Source organism: Colletes gigas, unplaced genomic scaffold (assembly GCF_013123115.1).
Source record: "Colletes gigas isolate AHSC1104 unplaced genomic scaffold, ASM1312311v1 Colletes_gigas_Sc00023, whole genome shotgun sequence".
NCBI lineage: Eukaryota > Metazoa > Arthropoda > Insecta > Hymenoptera > Colletidae > Colletes > Colletes gigas.
In genome coordinates this window covers 906,282-920,476 of record NW_025106652.1, presented here as the reverse complement: position 1 = coordinate 920,476, position 14,195 = coordinate 906,282, and the positions used below count along the sequence as shown (strand labels likewise).

Genomic DNA, 14,195 nt, shown 5'->3' with positions numbered 1-14,195 from the left:
ATTAGATTGGTTGAAATAGGTAGAGTACCCTTCCATTTAAGTAAAAAATAATTTTAGTTAGAGAATATCAAGATGTCTCAGTAATCGGACGTTTAAGGAAAAGGGAAATGTTTGAGCCCCAAATATAAATTAAAATTATCGTTTTTATCGTTGATTTCTTTTTCTGTTACCTCTACAACATCTAATTTCTAAATCCAATTGGTTAAAATAGGTAGAATAACCTTCCATTAAAAGAAAAAATAAGTTTAGGCCCTGATTCACATTATGCTAACGATCGAATGCAAGTTGTCCTAATCATAATTATTTATTTTTGCCTTATAGCCTATCAAATAAATAAGGTTAAAGACTAAATAAGATTAAACGTCATGTAATTGAAATACCATGAATTCAAACGTCTGAGTCCAGCGGCAATTGACAGAGCGACTAATCTAATTGATAATAATAATCGTTAGTATATTTTTAAAAACCCAGATAAAAAGCAGATTTTATGTTGACCCCGAAAAATTTTTAATTGAATCGATTCATTTTAATGAGTACCAACCTCCAAAGCAAGGATATCAAATTTATTATTAAATTATATTTATTACTATAAAAATGAACTCGACCTTTCAGTTACTCAAACTTGATATACGACACAAAATATCATCTCTGTAGGATTGGGGTTAAACAATCTTTGTGATACAGTAAAATCCATTTAGTCAGGTGGGATTCTGTTTTATTTATGGCAGTTTCACTCGATATCGATTGGAGTAGACATCAAAATACATACAAAAAAAGAAATATCGATAAGATAACGTACAATATACAAGGAGTTCCACATAACTTGGTCGAACTAAATTTCGCTTGTTTCCGATAGTAACAAACGTGTAACAGGAAAACATTATTTGTTTAAAAGGGACAAATATTACGATAAACAAAAAATCTCTCAAAATCACTAGAACGGTTAAATATAATTTTCTCAAAATTGACTGACCATTTACGGCTGAAATTATGGTTACTCTTAATCTGCTAAGTTTCATTAAAATCGGTGAACATCACATCTGAAACTTGTCTTCTGAAGAAATAGAAATAATAATAATAAATAAATAAATATAAATACTATCTATCTGATTAGTTTCCCCTTAGTTCCGACAAACGGTGTTAAAATCTCGATTTTTATTTGAAATTGACATAACGCGGTACAGTCAAGACACCCTATATATAAATTTCGTTATCGAACATACACAGTTCGCAACGCCGCGCGCCGGTCGTACACGACGTTTGATATTTAATGGGTTACAAAGGTCAGTCGGGGATCATTTGGCTGTCATTGTTGCGGACGAGCCCCGCATAATCCAACAATTTGCTATAATACGGTCGTGCTTTCACTTTCGACGACAGCGTCGATGCACCCGCGATATAATTCCGCGCGCACTTTTACCAGCTGATCCAATTTCCTCGCGCCGCACTTTCTTCGTCGACTGCAACGAGGGAAACGTCTGCGTCCTTATACAGATCGTGGTTATTTAACGAACAGTAATTACGCGAGCAATTGTTTCCGCAATGAGCATTTCTTCCAACAACGCAACCAGCAAAGCGACCATTCGTGTGGAAGGAATTCGACTTTTTACTATTCGAATGACAATTCTACTTCAATAAAAGATACTCGAGATTGCAATCTTTCGATAATAAAAGTAAAATTTAATACAAAATTTCTTTCAGCTCACAAATATATAATTCTCAAAATAACGAACACTTTATAAATTGTAAATTAATTTAGAAAAATGGTCACTACTTGATTCTTCGACCACGAGAAATTTTTACAATTAATGGGGAAGGAATAAAGTACATTAAACCGTCGAATAAACAAGTTTTAAATAAAAGTGAATTTTTAATTAAAATTCTTTCCCCTAAAACGCAAGAAATATTGCTTTATTTTATTCATAATAATAAAATAAACGTGCACAGTTTTAAACAAAACACCAGCAAAGCGACCATTCGCGTGGTAGAAATTCGACTTTTTACTATTCGAGTGTCAATTTTATTTCAAAAATTAAATAAAAAATATTTGAGATTACAATCTTTGGATAATAAAAGTAAAATTCAATATAAAATTTCTTTCAGCTCACAAATATATAATTCTCAAAATAACGAACACTTTATAAATTGTAAATTAATTTAGAAAAATGGTCACCACTTGACTCTTCAACCACAAGAAATTCTTACAATTAATAGAGCGAGGGACAAAGTACATTAAACCTTTGAATAAATAAATTTTAAATAAATGTGAAATTTTTAATGAAAATTTATTTATTAAAATAATAAAATAATTGTGCACTGTTTCAAACAGAATATAATACCTTGCAACCGGATGGTTTCGTTCGACTGGCTTATCTTGCCTTGAACTTTATTGAATATGCAGAAATTCGTAGATAAAGGAGCTCGCAACTTCGGTAGTAAATAAATTAGTGTAGTATGTTGGGGTAGTTAGCAGAAATAGTAATTACAATCGAGAAGCAGTCACGCGGCAATAGCGTATGTTTTAGAATGCAACTCGTTCTGTCGTTTACTGTTTTATCGCGATGCGTATTGTTAATGCAGAGATTGCTGTCTCTATCTTTCTTCTTTTTTTTCCTAGTAAAAGGTGTCTAGTAGATGTTACACGCGTACGTAGAATAATTATTCGTGCTTTCGCAACGGCCAGTGGGAAACAACCGGATGCCGTGTCGCATCGCTGGCATAACAGAAATTTCTAATGGCTAAAACCGCGATTCACGGATCCTAGAAAGTAAAAGGCTTATTCTTCTAAAATTCCCGCCGCGAATCTCGGCATTGTTGCCTCAGAATCTTTTCCTTGCCTCTTGCAACGTAATCTTCTCGATGGATAATAACATCTCGCGATCATGCAACGATCCTAATGCATCAGACCTAACCCAGACTTACGAAATAATATAAAAATAAATAAATAAAAAATTCAAACTATTTAAGAATTTTAGATTTTGGGGAAAATTGCAAGTGAAAATTGATTTAAAAAATTTTAAATATTGAGAGTTTACTATGCGTTGTTAATCGTCGGATAGAAAGTATTGCTATTAAAAAATTGAAATAACGATCGTAACGCAAAGGATGATTAAAAAATAACTAAGGAATTCTAAATATACAAGAATCTTGAATTTTGAGAGAAAATACATTTGAAAATTCATTAAAAAAATATTAAATATTAAGAGCTTCATTGTTAATCTTCATTTTAAAATCTTAATATTGGTAATAACTATACTACTGTACAATTTGCGATAGAAATAATAAAAGAAAAAAATTAATTCGTAAAACGTAAAAGTTTTCTTTGGAATTGCAACAGTATACATCCTACTTTCCACTTGTTAAATATTCATCATATATATATTTTATACATTACACTGTATACATTTTACAACAGTCGAGACTCGGCAACGTAACATCGTTCAATTATACATCCAACTAATTATTGTAAATAAGTTCTCAACAATACTCTTGCGTACGATTTCTCTCATTATTTTTAACCACCAATATGATTATTTTCACTCTTTCAAGACACTTCCTCCAAACGTGTAATCCTGTGTCTCGTTAAATATAAATGTAAACTAACTTTGCTTGTAAAATTCCCAATAAAAAATTTTGTATTTTCATCCCCCGAAAAAGGATCGAGCATACGTTTGCACGAAATCAGAATCACGGGGAGCGCGTTCGACGGGGGGGCTTTAATTGCTTTAAATCGCGCAAGGTGGTCAAACGAGTCTAACGAGAATTAATGTATCTGGCTTGCTTAATTGACAGTCCTTGCCTGATTAATTAACGACTACGCGACTTATCACTCGCAAGATTGTTCGTTCGATGCTCGGATACGCAATGGTCGAAAAAAAATGCGTTTCATTAATAATAATATTTAAAGGAACGCGCACCGGAAACGTTGCTGTTTTAATTCCCGCGAACGTACTATAGTTCGCGGCGGATCGACGTATTTTTGAAACGATGTAGGCGCAACAGGTTGGGAATGACTCCCACCTGTTGCAATCGTATGCCAAACCCACGCAACGAGTAGTCTCGGCTTGGAATTCGATTACAATTTCACCGAACTCCTGTTATTCTTGAGAAACGAACGCTAGAACGGTGCTCGTGATCGAAAAATGAACTTTCGAGCTCAGGGAATGGTGAAAATTGTAGAATATTATTATTCTGAAATTAGAGTACGTAATAATGGGATAAGAAGCTGATTTTAATCACGCTTCGATGTTAAATTCATTGATTTTAATCTTATTTCAATGGTAAATTCGTCGAAAGCTAAAATGGCGGACATTTGTGGCGTGTGAACCGCGGAACGTCAAAATAAATTACTTTTTCGCGACCACGCCTTAATTCGATAGCCACGCACAACAACAACAAGAAAAAAGGAAGCAACAATGAAGGGGGTGGTAAAAAAAACTGGCGGGCGGGTTCCTCTTCATTAATGGGACGTGGATTAATTGCGGCTACACCAGGATGCGGCTGGCGCATATGCGAGTCGGTTACGTTCGAAACAAGACGCCATTCGAATCCGGCGGTCTTATATTTGATAACGAGATTCGCGAATATAGAACAAACCTTAAACGACTTTGAAATCCGGTGAAAGTCTCTGTTCTCAGCAAAAAAAACTAACGCATACAAAAGACGTACGTAATTTAAATCAACGTTTGCCATAGTGGGAGGTCATGACCTCTAAGTAAAGGGGGAAAGAAAATTTTAAACGTATAAATACGTGATGATTTATCAAATATCTTTAACCGTTGGAATACAATGCTGGGCATAAATATTGGCACAGTTGTGGTACAAATGCTTATAACTATTAAACAAATTGATTTGAAGAAAAAACTTGTTGACATATTGATTCACAAAACAATAACAAAAATGTATTTATTGAATATTTTATGGGTGGATAAAATTACATAAATACATTTTTGTTGTTGTTTCGTGAATCAATGTATTTATATTATTGCCTCTGTTATGTAATAAACTATACAAATAACTTCTCCTTTAAATGCAATTATAAGTATTTGTACCGCCACAACCATGCTGTGCCAATACTTATGTCCAACACTGTACATTTTTCTTCTTTCATTTTAAACCTACCACTTGATTACAGAAATTTTCTTTTCATTATAAAGAGATGTATAAATTCACTGAAACAAACTAAATTCCAATAATAACCTATGGGAACTTCATTGAGAAGATATAAGGAATAAGAAAAACAAAATATAATTATTTAATTATGATAGTCTAGGATCGATAAGAATGCTCGACATTTTAAAACGATGTATTAATAGTAAGTGATTAATCAACGTTCTACGAACTATCTTCAACGATCTCCAGCAGTATACGCGGCTGGCATAAAAGAAGTAGATAAATATCGTCGACCTATTCTTAGACAGCAACGTATCAGCCTATTGCTGCCTGCATTTAACATTTCTTTTTAATCATGCATCCTTGCATCTATATTTATATTTCCACTACTGTAAATCTAACGATTTGTTAGTAAAAATACATTCGTCCCCTATAATATGAAACAAAAAATCTACGTTAATATTCGAACTTAATTTCGCTATGAAAACAGTTTTTGAAATGTTTATTATTGTCATTTGTTGTACACTTAATACCCATGAATTTTTGCTAAATATTTTCTTCTATCAATGGTCGACAATGGCTAAAAACTTCTGATTTACTGTTGGTTGCATTAGTCGAATAAATATTTACGTGAGATCATTATTCAAATAAATCCGTTTTAATCGAATATTTCATCTGCAAGATAGCTATTTATAATCCGTAACATATTATCCTCTATTTATTCCAATAATTTCTTTTCACTTGTTTAGTAGCACTAACGTATGGTTTCACTACGTGTTTACTTCTGAGTAAATTCTTATTCGAATATTTATTCGTCGAGAGGAATAAAATGTTGTTCCCGTTTCGAATAAAATGTTGCCCGACTCCAGCACAAGCGAGGAAACTTTCCGCTCGGAGGGAACACGGGAAGCTCGGCTCGTACGCGACTGTGTAATTAGAAATTTTTCTTGATTAAACTTCGCCTCGCTTTAATTGTCCGTCGTGCGCTTTAATTCGACTCTACGCCCCGTTGACTGCGTAAGCATCTCACGCGATACTTTTCCTCTCGCTTGCTCTTTCGGAAGCGTTCCTGCGGGGCGCAGAAGATGGGCGGAAATAGTCAGACGCAGAAAGAGCGTAAAAGAAAAACGCGATACAGAGGTGGAGAGAGAAAGGAGCTTCTTGTACGCCGTTCGGAAGAGACGGCGAGTTACGAGAGAAGATATGCGCGGACGAGGAAAAACTCCAGTTTATGGTTTGCAATGACGCCACAAGAAACGTGGCCCAGAGATTCGAAGGATCCGGTAGTACAGTTAGCAATGGAATCGATACTGATACTATCGTTGATAACAAATCGATTCAATGGCATAACAGTCGATAGGAAGTATCGATTCGAATCGAAATTTTAAGTTGGTATTGCTACTTGATATCTATGCCTTTATACAGTTTAAACGTTAATTCTCTGCCTGTGCAAAATGTTTTTCGAATTTAACACTTTCACTGCCACGTCAGCTACACAGGGTGTTCGGCCACCACTGGGAAAAATTTTCTCCAGAACGATTTGAAATTTTAAAATTTAATTGTTAATAACTTTTTAACGAAGCCTCCATCAATAAATTGGTATTCTTGATTTTCGTCTTATTTTGGCCTGTAGAATACCACATTAAAATTTTTCCCAGGGGTGGCCGAACACCCTGTATAAATATTTTTAAATAAATTGATTGTTGATAAATTCACTGACGGATTTTCTTAAAATTAGGGTAAAAATTCTTTAGAATTGCGTAATATATATAAATCTTTGAATAACGAATATACATGTGTATATTTTTAAATAAATTGATCGTTGATATATTCACTGACGGATTTTCTTAAAATTTTAATTCGTTCGAAAATAAAATTGGCCGAACTTTGATCCTCAAGTCCATCGATCGACGGACGTTGACCGGCGAGTTGTGCAATTTTCAAGCGTGCAACCGTCCCGAACGGGATTATAAGCAGAAACACGTACCGGTTACAATTTATTTAACGCACGGATCGAGTTAACGAGACTAAATCACGTAGGCGGCATACTGCGCCGGAAAACGAGCTCGGAGGGCAGACGGCAGAAGATTCTGGCCTCCTAAATTTGGATGTATCGAGATACGCGATCGCCACGTTGGTTTTCTAAATTTTCTCTCCGTCCATCTTTGTATTCCCGTCCCAGTTCGTATATTTTAAGCGTCTATAGATCCACGAATCTATCCACCATCGTGTACTATTAATTTTGTTATTTATGTTTCTTACTAAGAAGAGGGTAAGACTTTCGAGTTATCGATTTAACCAAAACTTTGTACACTGATAGATTTCGATCCTTTATGGAAATATTCTATTATAGGGTTGCATTTAAAGGATTTTAATAGATTTAAGAACTTTGTCAATGAAGAAATTCGATGATTAATATTGTGGTCCAGCGTTAGAGTACCGAAGTCCTACACAGCGGGCCCGTGTTCAAATCTTCCGGTCAAGCGGCGAAATATTTTTTCCTTTTTATTTGCATTTACTTGTTGGAATTAATCAAACTGTGCATGAAAACATCCGTGTTAAATGAATTTTGTTGCAAATATATTTTATAATAATTATAATTTATAACGCTATAAGAACATTGTTTCCTATTGAATTATAGTAAAAATTAACACGTTCACTGTCAGATCAAAACAGTATAATATTTTGAAAAAATGAAATTTTTGTTTAAGACTATTGTAAGCTATGCAACCTAAAATTTGTTTCAGTACTTATTTTAGTAATCTTGTTAAAATTCATAAATTCTATCCAAATTCATTTCCCTCAACGTCTTAACTTGAGAATTAATTTTTCTAGTATCATGTGGTAAATCCTGTCACCCATAGTACTAGGAACAATTTTAATGGGAGATTCTAGAGTCCAAAATAAGACGAAAATCAAGAATATCAATTTCTTGACTGAGACTTCATTAAAAAGTTACTAAAAAATTAAATTAAAAAATTTCAAATCATTTTGAAAAAATTATTTTTGTTTGTGGGGCTCAATTACAATCATTTTTGGTGAATACACATATTCCTGAAATCCTACCCATTTTTTAGAAAAAAAATCAGTACGGGCGGAACTTTAAACGTTAACAAATTTTTAACAAAACCTCCATCAACAAATTAGTTTTCTTGATTTTCGTCTTATTTTGGCCACTAGAATTTCCCATTCAAATTTTTCCTAGGTGTGGCCGAACAGCCTGTATATATGTATTATACAATTCTAAAGAAATTTTACCTTAATTTTAAGAAAATCCGTCAGTGAATTTATCAACGATCAATTTATTTAAAAATGTATATATGTATATTCATTATTCAAAGATTTATATACATTTTAAAATTCTAACGAATTTTTACCCTTAACAATATTTACCCGTTCCGAACTATTAACCCTCTGCACTCCTATGTCGAATGTGACTCGACATCAGTTTTTATTTCAGGAACTCCTTTGTCGAGTCCCACTCGACATTTTTTCAAGTCCAAACCAAAGAGATATACACTTAAAAATTAAAAAATACAATATTTTTTAATTAACGTAAATTTCAAATGAAACATTTAAAAGCATTGGGAGCAACTGGTAACAAGATTTAAATATAATTCGGAGTGCAAAGGGTTAATATTTTGATACTCCTTTACCATTAAAAACTGTATTTATGGTGCTTAAATTTAGGTGGAACTCTAGAATAATAAATTCAATCATTATTTTTTTATTATATATTTTGTACTATGTTTTTACGAGGACCTAAAAAATAATCTAATTGATCGACAGTGTAAGAGTTACTCGTTTAGAATTTATCATATAAACAATTACTATCTATTTAGCAAGATGATTAAATTTTTAAATAAAGAAGAAATTATTCCCTAACGTTTTTCGGTTAAATTTTCATTACGATGTTTTTTATGATTTAGATCTAAAAAGATCTTCGATTCAGTCTACTGTGCGACTGTGTGCGATCATTAGTTACCGCGGCAATAGTAATTAACCGAGCACGTGCAGATTTCAACAGAGCGTCGATACACACTGTGTCGAACACTTCCTTCAAAATAAACTCGCCTAACGACGTTGTTACGCCGCGAGGATGTTAAACGGCATTGAAACACGTCATCTTTATGTTCGTGGTTATAATGTCCCCTGGAAACTTAAATATTTGCACGCCAATGGTTTCGTGGAACTCGAAGACGCTTATCACGATTGATTGCATATCTGCATACGAAAGTCGTTAATTAGGATGACTTTACGGTATACGGAGTACGAAACACAGCTGAGCAAAATTTTTATCTAGATACAAACATCGATAACGAATAAAAGATACGCTGCCTGTCCATTGCTCGTTAACCTTCAACCTTTTATATTAATATCCTTTTTTTATTTTTATAACAAATAACTGACCTCTTTAAAAATATTATTATCGCAATCTAGATAAAATTTTGAAAAATTTGAGGTACAGGTAGCCCTCCTACAACACGACATCCTATAACACGGTTTCGCTATAATACGATTCATAAATTGCGAGAACCCTCCTACAACACGGCATCTTATACAGTGAAAACTCGATAAATGTCGCTACTCCGGGTCCGGTCAGCAACATTTACGGAATAGGAGAATCGTCTTTCGAATTTGATTGTAGTTTGCCGACGCTTCGAACGTAGAAAGAGTCAGTAGCTAAAGAAGAAAGAGGGACTGAAACTCGGATTTATCGCCCCAGTTTAAATATCCGCGTCAGTGTGACCACAGTACTGCACAGAAGAAAGTTTTTTATTTTTTACTTTTTGTTAATAAAAATTTCACTATCATGTTGGGGAGATTTCTCTGATTAAAATGAGGCTAAACACGATATAAATCGGTCAATATTTGGTAGCATAATATTGAATTAAATATTGTACTTGCGAGTCTTTCTCTCTTTATTTATCCTTCTTGTGCTGTCCTTTTCTATGTTCGGAAATATCAAAGAACGACGCATCGAGGTGCTGGCTACATTTATCGAACGGGAGGTAGCTATTTTCAAACGGAACGGTTCCACCGTTTCGTAAGTGATCAAAAACTGCAACACTTATGAAATAGGGGGTTTCGTTAGCTACCACTGTTCGATAAATGTACCAATCCACTGACCTTGCGAAGATACGAGTACACAATATTTAATTCAATATTATGGTAACAAATATTGGCCGATTTATATCGTGTTTAATCTCATTTTAATTAGAAAAATCTCCCCCACATGATAGTAAAATTATTATTAAAAAATAGTAAAAAATAAAAAACTTTCTTCTGTACAGTAGTGTGGTCACACTGACTGGGACATTTAAACGCAGGTGACGAGGGCAATAAAGATATTTAAAGAAAGCCGCTTCGTCTCCGGTTACACTTCGCCTCACTGGTTCAAGGGGGATCCCCCTAGTGGTGGGGATAAAAATGTATCACTTACGGAACAGCTCTTGAGGACATTTATCGAGTATTCACTGTAATATGGTTTCGCTTTAACACGATAAGAAAATTGCGAAAACCTTTGCACAACACTGTACTTCTACAGCACTGAATAACATGATTTATGCTTAACATATTTAAAAACTAAATTACCTTAAAATAATGACGCGAAGGAACAATGAACTAAATATAGTGGCTTTATATGAAAAAATATAAAAAAATTATAATTTATTAAATTAAGGTTGCGTTAAATTGAAATAATATTTTTTATATTTTTGTTTTGTTTTGTGTTATACACACATTTATATTTTTCATAAAAATTAAGTTGCTTATGTAGAGTCAAAAAAAAAATATTTGTTTGTAATCAATTTTCGGAACGTAACTCCCCTTTTTGTACTGGTTCTGGGTCTCATATAACACGGTTTCACACAATACGGCATTTTCTAGGAACCTATCTACCGTATTATAGGAGGGTTTCCTGTATTTGAAAATAAGGGTGGTATTATAGTTACGCAACGCACTTATAGTAGGCGCTGGTGTCCACAAACTTATTACATTGCACCGATTATAGATGGTGCTGATATCCACAACTTGTTATGCAAATACGTATAGACGACGCTGGTATTAAAAGGGTTAAATTGACATAAATATTTCAATTATGCGAGGAATATTTTACAACCTTTGGATAGGCTATAAAGCTGAGCTAAAATTCTTATTCGGACGGAAATTTTGAATAAAATGATACGCAACTTCTATTCGGTACACACTAAGTAACAATTAACAATTGAACGATAGAATGGAATATTTAACAAGAAACGAACGAATATTAATACGTTAATTGTTATGACAATTTTCCTCATCTGGATTTATCCTCGACCTCTTAATAATATTCTGCAAAAAAAAACATTACAAAATTACGGTCTAAACGAGAATACCCCCTCAAAACAATGACTGCGATATCGGTTGTCCTATTAAAAATATGGAATAACTCTATAATTCATTCGATATTTTACAGCATTCTCGCTAACAGTAACGTCATTTAAAAATATACAGGGTGTTAAAAAAAAACCATTCAATATTTATATGGTATATAGGATACACTGTACTGAGTAAAAAAGCTTGAGTAAACATAGGTCGAAAAGTCAACCGTTTTTGAGATATAAACATTTTTGTTTGCTAGTATCATGATTGACTTAGTTGCTTATTTCAACTTCTTGGTGAATACATTACCTCAGTACTTAGATGATATGCCTTTGGCAGAAAGATTATCGATGTGGTACATGCATGACGGGGCGCCACCTCATTTTGTGCGTAATGTGAGAGACCGTTTAAACATGGTGTTTGGTCAAAGGTGGATTGGACGTGGTGGACCAGTTGCATGGCCTCCTCGATCCCCCGATTTAAACCCTTCGGACTTCTTCTTATGGGGATATTTAAAAAGCCTAGTGTATTCCTCTCCGATAAATGACTTAGAAGAATTACGTAACCGAATCCACCATTCTTGTCAAACAATTCGACAGAAATATGGAATTTTCGAGAGAATTCGCGATTCTGTAAAAAGAAGATGCCAACCGTGTGTAGAAATGGAAGGTGGACACATGGAAAATCTTCTGTAAACATCGAAAATTCAGTAGTAAGTCAATCATGATAATAATAAACAAAAATGTTTATATCTCAGAAACGGTTGACCTTTCGAACTATGTTTGATAAAGCTTTTTTACTCAGTACAATGTATCCTATATACATACCCTATAAATATTGAATGGTTTTTTTCGAACACCCTGTATACATATATATATTAATTTGTTCGGTATAAACGTCGTAAAGAAACATTGTATATACGAATTCGTACATCGTCTTCAGATTTGTTTGCTTTTGTCGCCGGAGACACTACGCCAGGGGACGAGCCAAGCAACAGACAATTATGCCGAATGGAATAGGACGCTTCAGTAAGCAGTACTAAACGAGAACGGTACATCCCACGATCTGCCGTGAAACGTCTCCCCAGCCGTGTCCACCGCGATCGTTCTCAAGAAACGGCCAGAAAAGAACAGTTTCCGAGATATGAGGCAGACTATGGCCCAAAGACGTCACCGACCGCGCGACCGTTTGGGGAAAATTGGTACTTGCTCTTATCTCGCGTGGAAGATTACGATTTATTTCCCGAAGTACCGAGCAAAGTTCGCTTCGTTCGATGCTCGTAATCGCGGACGAAACGATCGCGTGTGCGACGAGGATCGGTGAAGTCTCTCCATGAAACTCGCGCGACGGACAATAAAAATCGCGAAGAAACGAGGTGAAAACCACGGATTAACCTAAAATTCAGCTCGCGATCGAACGGGCCGGGAACGTTGCAAAGAATTTTTAAATACAGCAGGCGTAGCGATATTTCGCGATTCGAACATAATCGATACGAATTTTGATTTTGATATGAATTTTCGCAGCCGGACGAAGGAAATTTACCTTGTCGAGGCACTTGAGCTCCTCGATCGGGTAGACCGTTTTCTCGCAGCGGGCGCACGTCTTGCTCATCTTCTACTTCTTCTTCCTCCTCTTCGTCGTCGTTTTTCCTCTCTTTTCCTCTTTCACGAGCGCAGAATTCCGCGTACGTGTGTGTCCTGGCCTCTTCTCTTCACGAAACACACTGCGCGTACGTAAAGAACACGTGTAACACTAACGACACACCCGCGCGGCCTTTCGCGTCGGGAAAGATCGTGGAAAAACGGCGGTAAATCGCGTTCAGGTTTGTACGATTGTTTACGAGATTTCACGACCGACAACCGTCGCGGCTGAGAAAAATGCACGCCAACAGAAACGCTCCAACTGCACGGGTGCCACAGTGCTGCACCAAACTGCACTGCCCTCTCGTCCTCGTCTAGCCACAAAAACTCCTTGAGTGACAGTAATGGTGGTGTACCGCGCTAGTCAAACGAACTGCGGAATATTATATATTTTCATTGCGGCGTTTCGAGTGCTTTACTGTTCAGAAATTCTGTAAACAATTTTTAGAATATTTACTACAGCGAGCGCGATACTCGAGTCGATCATTCGTTTCTTTTTATATGTTTATTGGAGGATTGTTATTCTTATCGAAATGGTTTGTCTTTTGCACTGCGGATAATGCAGAATATAGTTTCACATAGAGACAAGCCTAATACACATTCAGTTGAGATTATACTAGTCGATCTATTTAATAAGCATAGTTAAACACTTATTTTTATAATAAAAAATATCTACTATAATATTAACACTTACGGCGCCATCTACGGCAGAGCGCCCAAGTGTGTTGAAAAAAAGTTCGCTTTCCTCGCTGCTAGATGAGGCACCAATCATTTACGATCGAAAAATATATTGACCTCTTATTATTAATATAAAATCACAGACGTGGTATACAAGTAGACATTCAATGTATTCTTTCGGCTCATTGTTCTGGGGCTCTAGAGCCCCATTACCATTTTCGTGTCACTCGCAACATTACCAACAGGTTACAGAAACGAACACAAGAGGAAGTGAGAAAGAAAATGGAATTATAGAAACATTTCAGGCCGCACGTTATATTTTCGGTAAAGAATTTCTTAGTGCGTAGGATTCCGGGAGTATGTCGATTCACCAAAAATGACAGCAATTGACCCCCTCAGCCA

General features: G+C 35.1%; 1 protein-coding gene across 2 annotated transcripts in view; it reads right to left on the bottom strand.

The window, feature by feature from the left end:
- LOC122401223 (LIM and SH3 domain protein Lasp) overlaps positions 1-13,416 on the bottom strand; it is a 52,073-nt gene extending 38,657 nt beyond the window's left edge. For both annotated transcript variants that reach the window (XM_043403215.1, XM_043403216.1), the window contains exon 1: positions 13,018-13,416. In XM_043403215.1, coding sequence (XP_043259150.1) covers positions 13,018-13,086 — 69 coding nt within the window. In that variant the 5' untranslated portion in view covers positions 13,087-13,416. The remainder of the gene's footprint in view (positions 1-13,017) is intronic.
- Positions 13,417-14,195: the final 779 nt, after the last annotated feature.